At 34.4% G+C, this 18,068-nt stretch overlaps 1 protein-coding gene across 2 annotated transcripts in view; it reads right to left on the bottom strand.

Moving 5' to 3' along the window:
* The window catches only part of LOC110098665 (DNA polymerase alpha catalytic subunit), a 51,781-nt gene that overhangs the window by 24,864 nt on the left and 8,849 nt on the right, over nucleotides 1–18,068 (bottom strand). For both annotated transcript variants that reach the window (XM_028693714.1, XM_020825562.2), the window contains exon 17: nucleotides 15,358–15,414. In XM_028693714.1, coding sequence (XP_028549547.1) covers nucleotides 15,358–15,414 — 57 coding nt within the window. The remainder of the gene's footprint in view (nucleotides 1–15,357; nucleotides 15,415–18,068) is intronic.

Consider the following 18,068-nt stretch of genomic DNA (forward strand, 5'->3'; position numbering starts at 1 on the left):
TGGGAATTGTTGAACTGCCTGCTAACCTTTCTTTTCTTTAAATCTTATTGGCTTATTTGGAGGTGATATGGTGATGTAGGACTAAACGGATGAGATGCTTATGGATTCATTCCGACATTGCACAACTCTTAGATTAGAATAATTTTAGAATAAAATTACTAGCAATTATCAACAACGACTAAAACATTCAAGGAGATAATTTTGCTTAGGCTAAATCACATGCTCCAAGATTTGAACATTTCAAGACAAATAAGAAAATAGAACAAAACAAAGTAGTAGTCTTCAAATTAATCCCTAATCTAACAACGAGAATTAGGATGCATTGAAAGTTCGCTCAAGACCTATGATAACTAAGCTTTAGCAAGAGCACTTGGGGACGCCGTCGTGACTACAATCAAATCAAAGAGAAGTTAGACTAAAAGAAAGGAAAAGAGCAAAGTGAGAAAGTTGACCGTCGTCAAGAGGATGTAGAGATCCTCCACTCAATGCCTTCAAAATGCTTGTCGATAGCTTCCACCAAGTAGATTAATGTCCGCTCCAAGTAATCTTCGACGGTATGGTCCACTCTTGGATTCACGTCGAAGAAAGTAGATTTGAGGATATCTCTTCCTATCAAAATCTGAAAACAGTTCAGATTTCTACAAAAAAATCTGATATGAATTTTCCAGATTTTAGTAGAATAGGATTTAGAGAAGATTGGGAAGAGTCACGCCTTCATGGAGATGACAAGGCTGAGAATAAATTCCAAGCTTCAGGTTTTGCACTGGAGAATCCGTTTGGAGCAATTAGTAGAGAGGAGGGAGGCGGTGGAGCATGAGAGGCGGTAGGGCTTAATTCCAAAAATAAAGAAAGTAATGACTGAGCCGAAATAAACGAGGATGGGGCTTGGGATTTTCGACCAAACAGAATTCTCAGGTTGGAAATATTTCCAAAGAGAATAAATTGGCTTTAAGGCAGATTTTCTATTCTAAATTTAATGGGGAGGCCGGCGGCAGTTAAAAAAAAAAGGCTTGAGATAATTATTTAATGCATGCCAGATTAAGATATGCAAATTAGGAACAGAAGATTTTAAATCCAAATCAAATAGAAATTGATTTGAATGAGGTGTGAACACTTTCCTAAAATAGAGAGAGTATATTAGGGAATATTTTGAAATTCAAATATTTTAAATTTAAATTCAAATATATTCCAAATATATTAAATCAAAATAGGAAACAAATAAAAGATGGAGGGAAAGGAAGGTGGTTGGCGGCAAGGAGGCCAAGGCCGGCGATTTGGGGAGCCAAGACCGGTGGTATGGGGCTCGGGTGGAGGTTTGGCCGTGGGTGGTGGATGGGGAAAGGAGAGGGTTTTCAGGTAAAGTTAGAATCCGGCGATTAAACGAAGGTGGGGAATGATGTATGGGAGAAACAACAAAAAGGGAAGAGAACAAGATAAACGAAAGAAACCACGAACCCGACTTATCTAGGTTGGTGGGTATTGCGTCAAACTTCTTCCTCTCCTAGGAAGCTCTCTCCATTAGAACTCTCAAGCACACCATGCTCATGCAAGAAAGAATTTCAGTAAGCAATCATTCATTCCCTTGAAAATAAAACAAAGGGGCTTTAAAAAGCCTCATACAAAAGACTCTAACTGACATGACACAAATGCCCTTAGGCACATGACCACTCCCATACAAAAGGGTATAAAGGGAAAATAAATAAACACACATAAGCAAATAATAAATAGCATGAAAATAAAATACATCGCCTCAAAAATATAACGAATCGATCGTGGCCGTAGATCGGCGGCCACGTCGCTGGTAAACTTTCCATGATGATCTGATGTCCCCATCATATGGCTATTTGGTTCCCCTCTCTTGCCCATATATAGTAGATGATTTTTTAAGGCAAAGAATGGTGAAAAATATGATTTTTGGAGATAAAACCTGGGGGTTTTTTGGAAAAGCTTGCAAGCTTGTTCCACTTCTTCTTCTTCTACTTCTTAGGAAGGCTTGCGAGCTTCTCCTATCTTCGTCTTGGTCTTCTTGCCTCCTTCTTCTCTCCGCAAGTACCATTCCACTTGTATCCTTCTTCTCGACGAATGGCAAAGCTACCTTAGGTGTCTTTATTATGGCATTTGTAAGTGTCCAAGATTGTAATAATCTTTTTATTATATAAGTTTGTTTTTGTGTTTAATTTGTCTAGTTTTTGTGAGTCCTTGTAATCTTCTATTATCTAGGAAGAGTCACTTTTTGTAATCAAAAATTTGAGGAACTTCCCAAATTTTTGATTACATTAATTTCCCTTAGCAGGACATAAGTATGGACTTCGTCCTTGGATTACCAAAGACTTCTAGAAAACATGATTCGATTTGTGTAGTGGTTGACCATTTCTCTAAAATGGTTGATGTAATCTAAAATGGGTTGAATGTTTATGAAACAAATATAACTTTAAAAGTTTTAATATTAAATGGGTCTATTATGAATGTTATTGTATGTCAAGTGTCTTTCAAAATAAATGAAAGAGAATTTGAAGCAACAGTAAATGTTTTACCATTGTAAAAATTTGATATGATATTAGGAATGGATTTATTATCAAATCATTTTACGATCATATACCACATTAAGAAAATTGTCAAATTTCATTTTCCGAGAGAAGAAGAATGTAAATTTTATAGAGATAGAGAAATTTCGTCGATGATCATCACTAATATAAAAGTTTTCAAATTTGTATCCAAAAAATGTTAGTGTTTTTTTGCTCAAGTAAAGGATTCAAATAAGAAAGTTAAAGAGCTGAAAGAGATACCTGTAATCAAAGAATATCCAGAAGTTTTCTCTAGATGATTTGTCAGGATTACCACCAGAAAGAGAAATATATTATTCTATTGAATTGTTACCGGGTTCAGAACTACTGGCAAGGGCACCCTACATAATGGAAGTTAAGGAATTACAAGAGTTAAAAAGCCAACTTCAAGAATTGCTACATAAAGGGTTTATCAAGCCAAGTTCCTCGTATGGAGAGCTCCAGTTTTGTTTGTAAAAAGGAAAGATGGGAGTTTCAAAATGTGCATAAATTACAGATAATTGAATAAGCTTACTATTAAGAACAAATGTCCTTTGTCCAGAATAGATGATCTATTTGATCAACTGGAGAGAGCTACAATTTTCTCTAAAATTTATTTGCGTTTAGGATACCATCAACTAAGCATTAAGGAGAAGGATATAGTTAAAACTGCTTTCAGAATCAAATATGGTCACTATGAGTTTGTTGTAATCATACCTGTTAACGGTGAATGGCGCACCATGGCGCAAAGGTCCATTTGGAGCCATGGCGCATAGCGCACGGTGCGGCGCGCGCTATTTTGAACATGGCGCAAGCTATATAAAAACTATAAAATAATAAGCATGAATATGAAATATTATTAAAAATGAAAGACAAGCTATCATAATAATAAAAGACAACTATAACATATATAAGTTCGACTAAGTAACATTCAAATATCTCATAATTCAAATACAACAATCTTTTTTTTAAAAAATCAAATAAGAATTTAATCTACTCTTCTTGGGAATCATCATCATCAGCAAATGTTAAAAAAGCTTCATTATCTTCTTCAACATTGTCTCCTACTTCATAATCCTCTTCATCACCCTCGGTACCACTACTTCATAATCCTATAAGAACTGAATCTGACATTTTATGATCACCTAAAAGCAAACAAATTTAGACAAAAGAAACATAATATTGTCTAAGAAACATAATATGGGGGTTGACGGGGGGTCCAAGGGGGCGCTGCCCCCTGGCGGGGTTCGACCTTGCGGGGGTTTCCGGGGGCAACGCCCCGGGAACAAAATTTATTTGTAAGAGAAATTTTGAAGTTCGTTTGTATGGAAATTAGGGAGCAGTACCGAGCGTGTACCTAGTTGTACCGAGCTGTACCGAGTGGTACAAAGCATGTAACTAGCGGTACCGAGCATGTACCGAGCGGTACCGAGCATTTACATAGCGGTACCGAGCGGTATCATGCATGTACTTAGCAATACCGAACGTGTACCTAATTGTACCGAGCTGTACCGAGTGGTACAAAGCATGTACAGAGCGGTACCGAGCATGTACCGAGCGGTACCGAGCATGTACCGAGCGGTATCATGCATGTACTTAGCAATACCGAGCGTGTACCTAGTTGTATCGAGCTGTACCGAGCATGTAACTAGCGGTATAAAAAGTATTCATAAGTATACCATAATTTAAAAACAATTTGGCGCCCTATTTTGCGTCGTGCGCAATGCGTCATGGCTCACATGTGGCGCAAATAGCGCGTGCTATTTTAAACACGTGCGCCTCGCCATGATCATGGCACCGTAGGTGCGCCGCGCCGCACCGTGCGCCATGGCGCGCGCTATTTTGCGCCATTGACAGCTATGGTTGTAATGCCATTTGAAGTGACAAATGCCCCAACTACATTTATGGATTTGATGAATAGAATTTTCAAACCATTCCTGAACATATTTATAATTATGTTTATAGATGATATCTTGATTTATTCAAGAGATGAAAAGAGTCATTCGAGTCATCCGCGCGTAGTGTTGCAAATGCTTAAAGAGAACAAATTATACGCAAAATTTTCAAAATGTGAATTTTGGTTGAGCAGTGTAAACTTCCTTGAGCCTGTGATTAGAGGTGAAGGCATTTATGTTGATAAAAATAAAATTCAAGCCATTGCTAAGTAGCCAAGGCCAAAAACAATTTCAGAGGTGAGGAATTTTATAGGTCATACTGATAATTACAACATATTTGTAGAAGGATTCTCTCTGATTGCAATGTTGTTATCCAGATTAACTCAAAAGGCACTAAAATTTGAATGAAATGATCAGTGTGAAGGAACTTTTCAAAAGCTGAAAATTTGTTTAATGACTGCCCCAATTTTAACAATTCCATCAGGTTCAAAAAAATTTCAAATTTTTTGTGATGCTTTGCTGAGGGGACTTGGATGTGTATTAAAGCAGCATAGTAGAGTGGTGGCATATGCTTCAAGTCAATTGAAAGTTCATTAAAAAAACTATCCCACGCATCATTTAAAATTAACCATTGTGATTTTCGCGCTCAAAATATGAATAAATTATTTATATGGTGTTAGATGTAAAGTGTTTATAGATCATAAGAGTCTTAAAACTATTTTCAATCAAAAATAACTTAATTTGAGGCAGAGAAGGTAGTTTGAGCTCATCAAAGATAATGATTTGGATATATAGTATCATACTGGAAAGACAAATGTCATGGCAGATGCACTTAGCAGAAAAATTCTTAGATATGCAAATTGGCTAATCACCGAACAGAAGCAGATAATCAGAGGCATGGAAAGATTATAGATTTCAGTAGTTAGTTAGAAAGATACTAAAGACATGTTATTAAATTAGTTGGTGATATAATCCACTTTGAAGGATATAATATTTAGTTCATTACATCAAGATGTAAAATTTCAAGACATCATCAAAAAAGTACTAGCAAGACAGTTAGATAATTTTGTATTTGATGATAAAGGATTGTTAAACTATAAAGGCAAAATCTATATTCCAAATGTTAACAATTTAAGAGGAGAAATTGCAAGAAGCTCACCTCTCTAACTATGAAATTCATCCAGACAGTACAAAAAATGTATCAAGAACTGAGAGGATTGTTTTATTGGTCAGGATTATAAATGAGTGTTGCATAATTTATGGAAAAATATATTCCATGTCAAATGATTAATACAGAACATCAAAAGCCAGGTAGTCAACTACAACCCTTACCTATACCTGAGGAGAAATGGAAAGAAATTGCAATGGATTTTGTGATTGGATTACCAAAGTTAAGGCAAAGTCAGGATGTTATATGGGTTATTATTAATAGATTAACCAAGTCAACTCATTTCTTATCAACTAAACAGATAGATTTGGTAGAAAAATTGGCAAAGATATATGTTGATGAAATTGTGAGATTGCATGAAATTCCAAAATCTATAGTCCTAATAGAGATGCCGGATTCACTTTTCAATTGTGGAAGAAAATTCAAGAAGTTGGGTACCAGATTAACTTTCAGTACAACATTTCATCCTCAGACAGATGGCAATAAAAAAGAACAATTCAAACTTTGGAGGATTTACTATAGTTGTGTTTTAGACTTTGGAGGAAATTGGGCAACTCACATACTGTTGATTGAATTTACTTACAATAATAGTTTTCAGTCTAGTATTGAAATGGCACCGTATGAAGCTCTCTATGGAAGAAAGTGCAGGATACCTTTATGTTAGATGGAAATAGGAGAAAAAAATAATTTGTACTGAACTAGTGGATAATATTACTATAAAAATTCGATTGATCATAGATAGATTAAAGGCAGTACAAGATAGGAAACAAAAAAATTATGATGCAAAACACAGGCCATATGAGTTTGAAATAAGAGAATTTGTTTTTCTTAAAGTCAATCCAATGAAAGGTGTATAATGATTTGGGAAGATAGGAAAATTGAGCCCATAATTCATAGGTCCGTTTGAAATCATTGAGAGGATTGGAAAAATGACCTACAGATTGGATCTGCGAGTGTATATGCAAGGAATTCATAAGGTGTTTCACATATCAGTACTTCGAAAGTATGTGTCAGATGAGTCAAAGAGAATCCAATCGAATTCAATTAATTGACTTGCAGCCTGACCTAAAATATGTTGTAGAACTTAAAAGAATATTGGACAATGATGTGACACGATTGAGGAATTAGGAGATATCTTTTATAAAGATTTTATGAAAACATGCAACATATAAAGGTATCACTTGAGAGAAAGAAGCAGAAATGAAAAGTCAATATCCTCATCTATTTAATTAAGGTATGTTTTCTTATACTTGATTTAATTTAGAGGACGAAATTTTTATACGGGGATATTATAAAGACCAGTCTAGCTAGGCCATTTCAACTAAACCGGCCTGCATCAATTAAATTTGAATTCAATAGAAGAGGGAGGAACAGGCAATCGCGACCTAGGCGACACCCACACGAACCCGGACCAAATCTAGGCGGTTCATTTCGCTATTTTAAGAGTGATAGCATTTGGGGATAATTTTTACCAACTTCTCTTAACTACTTTTTATTTTTATCGCTAAAGGAAGTGGATAATAAGAAGAGATAGCAGTGAACAAGATAAACGATAGAGAGAAAGAAGGAGAAAGTTTGTTTTTCATTTTTGTATAAATCTTTCGATAATTCTTCATCTAATCAGCAAGGAATATTTAATTGAAGATAAAAGAAGAAATTGGAAGCGGAAAGGATGAGATTCTAAGAAAATAGAAAAGCACTCAGAAATTCTTTTCTTCTAGAAGTTACGTAAAGTAAGTAAACTATCAATTAAGTTCTATTTAGATAAGAATGTATATTCTCATTTTCAAATTGAAGAAATTATTGTTGTAGGAAGAATTGAATTACAGCAAGTCGGACAGTGAAAGAAGCAAATTTGCAAGGGAAACTATTGTGAGGTAATTTTATATAGAAGAAATCAAATGTTTGTTGAGACATTCAAATTGGGATTTAATATTAATTATATTATTATATTATTGTGAACAAATAAAGGTTCTCAATACAAGACGAAAATTGGAAGAGGAAACAAAAGTGGGTAAATATAGTTGTGAAAAATTTCAATATTTTATCTTCATTTCAAATTGAAATGAGTAGTTCATATAATTGTTTTACTTCTTTTTGGAGGCTATCATGAATGAGGCAATGTAAATTCAAATGCATAGATTGATATAGAAATTATTCTAACTGAAAATGATTGAAATATTATAAGAATATGAAAGTATATAAATATGTAAAAGAAATACATGCAAAGAAAATAAATATAAAGGAAATGAAAAGTGAAGTTGAAAAGTATACATATATATACAATATTTATATACTTATAGGAATGTATATACATATAAGAATGCAAATAAATAAATGTTAATGAAATGATATAAACTATAAAACATAAATAAATAAATGAAAAAGAGAAAAGAAAATGCATATAAATTATAATTCACTCCCATATGGTACTAGCTAGGGAAGCAATGTACTCATACACGTTAAATGAAAGAGTGTACCTTTAGTCCATTTAGACGATACTCCTGAACTAATTAAATTGAAAAAGGAATACATGTTAATGGAAAAGGAATACATGTTAAAGTGTTATAAATATTATAAATACATATGATATGTGTGGGCTCCGAAAATTCGGCCCCAGCCTCCCCGCCTGCACTGATTTGTTTTTTGCTTTGCGGCGAGGGAGTTTTAACGGAATAAGTTCCGGGGTAAATTTTGGAAAGCAGATGGATTTGTAGATAAGACACTACCCAGAGAATTCGCCCTCATTTTGTGAGGACTTTATGATCTGAGTTCTGGTTTCCTATAGGCGCAAGCCCCTATAGTTAATTACCCCTCCCGATAATGAGAGAGAACTTTCGATTAAGGCTAGTCATCGATCAGATACGTAACCGAGCCGACTCGTGAGCCGGCTCGAACTCGACTCGTTAACGAGCTCGCGAGCCGAGCTTATCGAGCTTCGAGCTCGAGCTCGAGCCTATAATCGAGCTCGAATGATAAACGAGCTCGAGTTCGAGCTTGAGCCAGATCGGCTCGTAAGCTCGCGAGCTGGCTCGTTAAATATTTATTAATTAAAATAATATATATTATATATTATAATATATTAAAATATATGTTAATGAATAGATAAGTTAATTAAAATAATATATTAAATATATTAATATATGCTTTGACAAGATATCTGCCGTTGCTTTAATTAAAGTAATGTATAAAGTATATTATAATATAGGTATGTGAGTTCCAAGACAAGGCTGCCAGCTTTTTGGTTTTGGGAAAAAAAAAAGTTGCTGCCAACTTGACAGCTGATTTCTTAGGCGGAAAAAAAAAGTCGGACTCATTTCGAGTCAAATGAAAAATAGAGCTCGTTTACCGCGGAACGAGAGCCATGAACCGCTGATTGCTTAGGCGGGAAAATTCCAAACTGAAACCGAGCCGGCTCGCGAGCCGTCTCGAGCTCGTTTACCGCGGAACGAGCTTGAGCTCGCCTGTCCAGCTCGACTCGAGCTCGAGCTCGAGTTCGAGCTTGCTTTTTGAGTAACGAGCTGAGCTCGATAAAGCCTAAACTCGACTCGACTCGTTTACACCCCTACGCACCACGTCCTTATTGGCAGGAGATTGTTTGAGAATGGATCCTAGTGATATTTTCGACTAAGCATTTGGCTCTTTGTGAGCTGAAGTTTTATTTTGATTTGTCTACCTCGGCAAACTGTTGCGGAGGGTGGATGAATTTTGCTTTTAAGTGTTTTGATGGATTTATTTCAAATTTTAAATATTTTTGGATTTGGAATTTCATTGGGATTTTGGATTTTTGGTGGGCATTTGAAGTATTTGGAATGGACCCCTCCGGTTAAGATTTGCATTCAACACGACCATCATCGGGGTGTTGGGTCATTCATTGACTAAACCTTGTCGACCCTATCAACCTGCCGATAGGGGATTGGGTTTCGTAGGCTTCGTGCCTTTATTTGTGAATTTTCTTTGTTAAAGATCTTGAAGGCCTAATATGAATATACAAAATAAATATTCCTATTTATCTGCATAGGAGGATCGGATTTTGTAGGCTTCATGCTTTTGTTTGTGAATTCTCTTGATTATAGGCCTTGAATGCCTAATATAAATGTATTGAAATAAATACACCAGTCGCCACAACCGTGTATTTGTTTGATTGTTCGAACTCTGTCGACTCCTATTAATCTATATAGAATGATCAGGTTCGAACCTGAATTTACTTATCGACCCGCGCAGCATCCCTAGACGTCACGTGTGTTCCTACAACATGCTCGCCGAGGCCCATACAGGTCGAGATTATTTTTTCCCCTTTAGTGTACCTATGTGTATACAATTTATAGTACACATGCAGGGGTACTTTGAAATAATTGTAATTGTGCAAGTAATCGTCGTGTGGGTACACAACATTTTATTTGAGAGCTTATACACGCCTTCTGTCCGCTAATATGAGTATTGCGAATCCAGTGGCAGTGCGTTGTAGATTGTGGACGCCTTCTATCTACTTGCATAAGTGTTGCAGATCCGGTGGCGGTGCGTTGTATATTGTAGACGCCTTCTGTCTGCTTGTACAAGTGTTGCAGATCCGGTGGCGTAGCATCTGGTGCGGTGAGGCACCTTACCACCTTGATGTTGACTCCCCCCTTTCTCATTCACCGGGGGGTTCTTCTGGACTTTGAAGTTTGTTGCTTTAAAGAGAACTCCTTTTAAGATCATCAGTGTAGTGGATTTGATATTTCTGATATTTGTGGATGCCAGAGTTATTTTCCTTCCTGAGTATAGGATCGAGAAGGAATTTTAGAACACCAGGAAGTTTAGTTTGAATTTGCTCAAACAACTCCATTCTGCCATGGGGTGTTCTTTTTCGTACGTCGAGTTGCCCTTGTACTCGAAATACTTATAGATCTTAATCACCGTTGTCGTATGTGATATTCGTATTTGTGTTCACAGTGGTTCATTATACTTACAATATACCTACTGTTGTTACCCACAAGTATTCATTTGCAGGGGACCATTGTATCTACTATGAGCTCCTAGGAGTATTCGTAGAAGAGCCGTTTGCACCAATGTCATACCCACCTTTCACCAGTCTCAGGTGGTCTGATATCTTGCATTTGTTTGTAGGGACGGGTTTTCTACCATCGACTGATAGTGTTGCCATCTCAATCTCATAGGGATCGAAGTAGGAATTCATGCATTGAGGTCTTGTAGTTTGAGTTTCCTCGTATATGATTCAGGCTCTATTCTTTGGATATATTTGATTCCAAGTTCAGTTTCATTCAGGCTTGAGTTTCAAACTCAGTATGAGTCTTCCACATTCATTCAAGTCTTCTACTGCCATATTGGGTTCATCCGGATTTGAATCTAATGCTTGCAAATCCAAATTTCACTTGGCGTCGTACAGTTTAAGCTCAAATGCATAAGTTATTGTTATCCACATCTTGATCTAGTTTTGAGTTCAGAGTACAAGTCCAAGTGTGTAAGTCTCATGTTGTCCTTGCAAGTGCAATTGCATATTCAAGTGCAAGTCCTTTGTGGTCCAACTCAAATTCTTATTTGAGTTCGAATGATTGAATCATGTTTCAAATTCAACTCAAGTCTAAGTCCAATTTCATTGTCACTTATTGCGAGTCCAAACTTACATCTGATTTCATTTAAATTTGAGTTCATTCAAGTTTGATTTAGGCTTGATTTTGTGTTCAGTTTATTGTCAAAATCAGGTCTTTATTGGTTCAAGAAGTTTAAGTCCTTAAGTCCACTGTTCATATTCATTTGAGTGCAGGTTCTTGTTCTTTTGAGTTCAAACAGGTCCGGGTTCAAGTTCAGCTTGTTCAGATTCTGCCCAAGTCCCCTATTTCAGTGAAAATTTCGGCAACCTCCCGGCATCTCACCTGTTTAGGGGAAAATACCAAGACGTAACCTTCCCCTCGACGCTACGTGAGCGCTTCAGGTAGGTGTCAAAAAAATGACACCGCGGTCGCATATTTTATTTTTATCCCCGCCCGCTAGGTGAGAGTTTAACGGTGTATTTTGTTTTGTTATTATTTTATTCCCCTCGCGCTACGTGAGCACTCCGGGGATTACCCATCTCATCCCAAGCGTCGCACCAGTTTCCCTCCTTACAACGCTATGTGAGCACGTAGGGCGTTTGCCGGCCCGTCGCAAGCATCGAGAATGGGATTTTAGGAGACTGCCCGCCTCGTCGTAGGCGTCAGGCTAGCTTCCCTCCCCACAAAGCTACGTAAGCGCATAGGGAGTTTACTAGCTCGTCACCAACGTCGAGAACAGGACTTTCGGCAATTGTCCGCCTCGTCGTAGGCGTCGGGCTAGTTTCCCTCCCCACAACGCTACGTGAGCGCGTAGGAGGTTTGCTAGCTCTTCGTGAACGTCGAGAGCAGGTTTTAGGCGATTGTCCGCCTCGTCGCAGGCATCAGGCTACTTTCCCTCCCCACAACACTACGTGAGCGCGTAGGGGGTTTGCTAGTTCGTTGCGAACATTGATGGCAAAAATCTGAGTTTAGATTATACCTTGGAGACCCGGCGGACTGGCGGTGGCTTGAGACAAGAGGCAAGAGGAGGGGCGTGCATCTCTCATTTTTTTTTAAATCAATTTTAATTAATTATAACTAATTACCTCTTTAACAAAAAGAATTAATTATAATTATAATAATTAACTATAATTACAATAATTAATTATTTTTAATTTTAATTAATAACAATCAATTAAAATTAAAACAATAAATTTTAATTAATTTTAATTAACTATAGCTAATTATTAATCATAATAATTGACTATAATTAAAATAATTAATTAAAATCAATTTAATTAATTTTAATTGATTATCATTAAGAACAATTAAATATAATTAAAATATTTAATCATAATTAATTATTCATTAACTATAACTAATCATTATTAAAGTTAATTAGCTGTAATTAACAAAAATTAATTTTAATTAGTAATAGTAATAATAATAATAATAATAATAATAATAATATATAATAATAATATATAATAATAAAATAACCCTCCCTCTCTCTCTCTCTCTCTCTCTCTCTCTCTCTCTCTCTCTCTCTCTCTCTCGCTGCGTTGGCCCAAGAGTTAAAGGAGGCGAAGAAGGGTCGGCGAAGTCGGAGTAGAGAGGGTACCGAATGGGAGAGGAAGGGAGGTCGAACGCTCTCACCTCCTTTTAACGATGCGGAGAGGTCGTGGGCGATGCGACGTCGGGTGTGGCTTCGAAGTGGGAACGACGTACGGAGACACGACACCAGTCGTGCATGCAGGATGGGGAAGGTACGCGACATTTCCTCCCTCTTTTTTTTGTGTTACGGGTCAACAATATGATATATGAATGAATGAAATGAAAGGAAACAAAGAAAGAAAATGTATATCAAATGTTAAATGAATAAGCATATATCAAAGGTTATATGTATTATATTGTATACATGGTTAATTGTTATACCTATAGAAGTTACTCACTGAGTTTAACTTTGTAAACTCAACCTATCCAACTAATAATTCAGTAAGTCTTCAAAGAATTAAAAATGGTTGAAAGGGAATAGTACGTCTATAAAAGACGGCGTGTAAATGAAAACATATAATTTATGATTTATACAAATGTTAAGTATTTGAGAAAATTTTGTAATAGTGGCTCTTCAGTTGTTTTGAGAAGTTGTATGTTAATTTGTTTATGATATGAATTGAATCGTTACTATCGTCCGATTTTTCGTTCCCACCTAGCTATGTTGAGTTTCCAGGCCGGATCATGACACTTTATGAATGCTTGTTTTCATTCATTCATGTTTAGCAGTGCATAAGCTATTAAATATATTCTTCAAAAATCATAATTTAAATAGCTTATATCCATGTAACCTAAGGTCTATCTTATTTAATTATGTCATATATCCATCTTAACATTCTTATTTTTATCACACCCAACTTGAATGTTAATATTTTTTATTGCCCAACACTCAAATATATACAATACCATTAGTTTAATTGCAATTTTATTAAATTTATCTTTAATTCTCAAATAAATCTTCTTATAACATAGTGGCATTTCTTCATTATAATCATCCAGCTTTAATTCTTAACATTGTATTCCATCTATATCTTCATTATTCTATCTAATAGAAGCAAGATATTTAAACTTATCATACATAAACATCATCTTATCTTATAATGTTAAAATAATTTTGATTCCTTGATCTTCCCATCTATAGCATCCCAATAATCCATGGATAGAATAGCTTTCCATCAACAATAATCCAATAATCCATGGATGATAGCTTTCCATCTACAACAAAAAAGATTTATATCTACAAGAATCTAATAATATGTGAGCATTAACATTCCATTTATATTGTGTTTTTAATTTTGGATTCCATAGTAAAAGATAGCATCCCAATAATCCATGGATAAAACAGCTTTCCCTTGACAACAATCCAATAATCCATGGAGGATAACTTTCCAACAACAACAAATGAGATTTTTAATAATTTCAAAGTAGGCACACCTTTATGGCCATATATAATGTGCAACAAATCAATTTCCACGATACTTGATCATATTCCTTCTCAAGATCAACAAAAAATATATAAAGATCCTTTATGTGCTTTTTATTATTTTTTATTAATTATCTTAACATAAAAGTACTTCCATATTAGATTGTCCAAGCATGAAATCAAATTAATTCTTTAAAAGTGTGTAATTTTTTTACTCAATGTTCCATAATTCTCTGAAGCCCTTTCTAATCATATAACTCAAAATTTTAATTCATCTATAATTAACATAATCTTGAATATTTCCTTTGCTTTTAGATATTTGTATAAACTACTTCTCTTATCATTCCATATGCACTTGATATTCAAAATTGCATTGAAAAAATTTGTTAAACAAATCACTAAAATATTCATCATAACTTTCAAAATCTCAATAAGTATATCATCTATATATCAAAGGCCTTACATTTATGCATCTTTAGAATTCACTCCAATTTTTAAGATTAATCTACAATATACTTTATTATATTTCTCATTAAGTTTTTCAAAAATAATTTTTTCCCTAAAATCACTATTTATAATTTCTAAAATTAACATTTTTATATTACAGTAGTGTCTTCATTCTTTTCTTCAAGCTTCAAAATTACACCTAGAGCCCTCCCATCCATAAAAATGTAAGAGTCAAATTTAAACCTAAACAAATTTAAGTCAACGAAATCTAATTAAGCTTAAGGAAAAAAAATAAAAAACTATCAAACTTTCAAAAAAAAAAGTAATTCAAATAATCAAATAAGTCTTCTGCTTAAATTTCAAGTAAACCTCATATGAACTTGAGTTTTAATAATAACATCCTCCTTATCTTCTAAAAACTTGTAAGAGTTCCCCAACCTCCAAAAACTTCAAGAAGGATCTAGAACCTTCTAGAATTTTAATAATTCTTAGAAAATTCTAAACATAATTAGCTTAGATTTGTGGGGGGAGATCCTCCAAGGTCATGTACCATGCCTCTCATGCTTCTCCCTAATGTGGTTTTATTGAACGCTTACTAAAATAAATAGGTTTCCCAATTACCCGAATATGATTAAAAAAAAAAGTCAATCATGCAAGTTTATTCCACGAAACTCTTATGCTGCAGTGTACGAGGAACAAAAATCAATGATAACATAGATTAATTGAATGAAGACTGGCACCATTGAACTCTTTTGAAGTCCTCAAGTCTTCAGAAAGTTGCAAATAGTCAAAGATGTAGCAATAAAATTAGTACCTCTAAATTCAGGTTGTTCTGGACCAGATCCACAGTGCTTTGCAAAATTTCCCTGCCCTGTAATCAACATACAAAATTTGTGAAGTCAGTTTGTACTTACTTTAGCTAATTTATTTTATACTATTGAATTGGTTGTACTTACATGGTCAGATAACGAGATTTCAACACCATACAATCTTTAGCAATTCACATTTCTATAGAAACTTGGCTTATATATACTTTATATCCGGCATTCTCACCCCATTAAATCTTAACCAACATAAATTATAATTTTTAATTGAAAGATTTAATCTATTGAATAACCTTTACTTTTTCATAATTTCATTGATACCCATTCTTAATTTTTATGTGTGTGTACTTGATAGATCCAGAATGGTGATAAATTCTTACGTAACGAACTGCAAGAACCACGCTTAGCAGAAAGCTACTATATACGGCAACTGAAATATCTTATTATATTACACTGAGCATTTTGCAATTTACTTGCCCAATTTTTAATCATCAGGTCTAGAGAATCTTATTCATCTTCATTGTTTTATCCTAATTGTTCACTTCAATTACGAAGAGCATCATTTTATGGGGTTTAGAGAATGATTATCTGCTAAACATACTAAAATATTTTTTAGGAACAATCATAATGATATATTCATTTGTTTTGAAGTCTTATATTTGGCTATTCTTTATTTATCATGCATGTCATCTTATTTCTTATTTCTTATTTCATATTATAGCAAGTGCATTGGCACATGTACGCAGAGTAAAGGAGGGGAAGCTTGTTGGCTTTTGGTCCGGATCCAGTAATCCTGTACTTATCTTATTTTTAGAAACCTAGACACACCTCATACCCATATCAAGAATGCTTGGACAAGATATTGTTGTGATATGCATTAAAGTAGGCATTTATTGTCATATCAATTACTACCTGTAAATTATGATTAGGAATAGGTATAATAAATAAATATAACTATAAATACTCAAAGATATAACAACAACAACAAGTCTTTATTACATGGGGTCGGCTATATAAATTTTTTTCTCTATTTTGTCCTATTAAGAGTCCAATTTTCATTTAAATATAATAATAAAGGTCATTTGCAATACTTTCTAACAAAGTCTTTTTATGTCTACCTCTACCTTTTTTAATATAAGCAAGATGTAATAATCTACTATCTTAAATGGGTCATCAAAAGGCGAAGTTTTATGTGATAAAATCATCTAAGATGACTCTCTCTAATCTAATCGGCCACATGAACTAATCCAACCTTTTCACATATAAAGATTCATAGATGAGAAAGAAAATCATTTTATATCTTATTAAGGACAAATATGATGAGCAAATTACTCAACCACTATAATGTATGTTACTTATTCTTTTCTATATAATGAATAAACCCTTCTAGAGAAGGGCAAGCAATTTGTGCACAGCTTTATTATTCATGGTATCAACGCCACTAAATCTTCTTAGTGTTTTTCCCTCCAAAAGAATCTGTGAGGATCTTATTTCCTCTACTCCTTCACTCAAAACAAAGATTCGTCTTCATTAGGGCCTATTTGGATGCATGAATGATTTAATTTAAGTAGAATTTTGTAAATCCTCTAAATTTGGATTTACTAAACCTTGAGAAGGTTAAATCCTAAAAATTGTTTGGTAAAAAATAAGTTAAATCTTGTGAGATTGCTTTGCAATGCTATTCACGATTTAAGACGGTTAACTCATATCACATTTGTGTTTTAAATATGAGTTACTCATCAATTCTAATTTTTATTAACACCAACAAATTATAATTATGAATACTATAATTAGGATGTCACAATAATTAGATTTTTTTAACTTGGATCTGATACCAATTTCTATCACACCACATTTTGACCCCCTACAGTCAATCTAGAGTGCAATAGAGAAGGAAAATCTAAACAGACCGTCTTCTTACTTACCCCCATTCTGAAAACACTGGTAACAGAATTAGATAAGTAAAAAGTAGTCTATTCAAACTATCCTCACATCACTAATCATAACACATCAAAGTTTTCATAATAGGAAGCATATATAATAAAACATAAATCTCAAAGGAAATACAGAACTTTACTAAAACCTTTAAATTTTACTTACATACCCAAAAGTATGTACAGCTATCACTCTGATCTTTTTGTACACCCAAAACGTATATACATCAAAAAGAACGGTCACCCCTTTTCCGCCTAATACCCTACTGGCTATCACAACCCGGCCCGAATACCCGATTCAACGAGGCGAGACGACAAGTCGGACTATAGTAGCATTTTATTCCATTTAATAACACATTAACATAAAGCTTTTCAACAACTGAAGAGCCACTAACCTCAAGAAAATCTAATCAATCTATGCCAAAACTGAGCATTCACATCAATCATAATTTACTTGTTTCCAATGTTGTGTCGTCTTCTATAAACGTATTCTTCCCTTTCAGTCATTTCTTCTTCTTTGAAAATTTACCTGAAACATTAATTTAGTGGGTTGAGCTTACAGTGTAAACTCAGTGGGTAATCATTATCATATATAAAATACTTAAGTCTATTCATTTAACAAGTGGCATACATTTTTTTTCTTTATTCATTTTATTTCATCCAGTCATTTATACATCTCATAACATATTCATTTACATACATAAAATACTTTACTTTAACAATTATTCATTTTCCCATTTAATTAGTACATAAGCACCGTCTAAATA

The sequence above is a fragment of the Dendrobium catenatum genome, unplaced genomic scaffold (genome assembly GCF_001605985.2).
Source record: "Dendrobium catenatum unplaced genomic scaffold, ASM160598v2 fragScaff_scaffold_338, whole genome shotgun sequence".
Taxonomy (NCBI): domain Eukaryota; kingdom Viridiplantae; phylum Streptophyta; class Magnoliopsida; order Asparagales; family Orchidaceae; genus Dendrobium; species Dendrobium catenatum.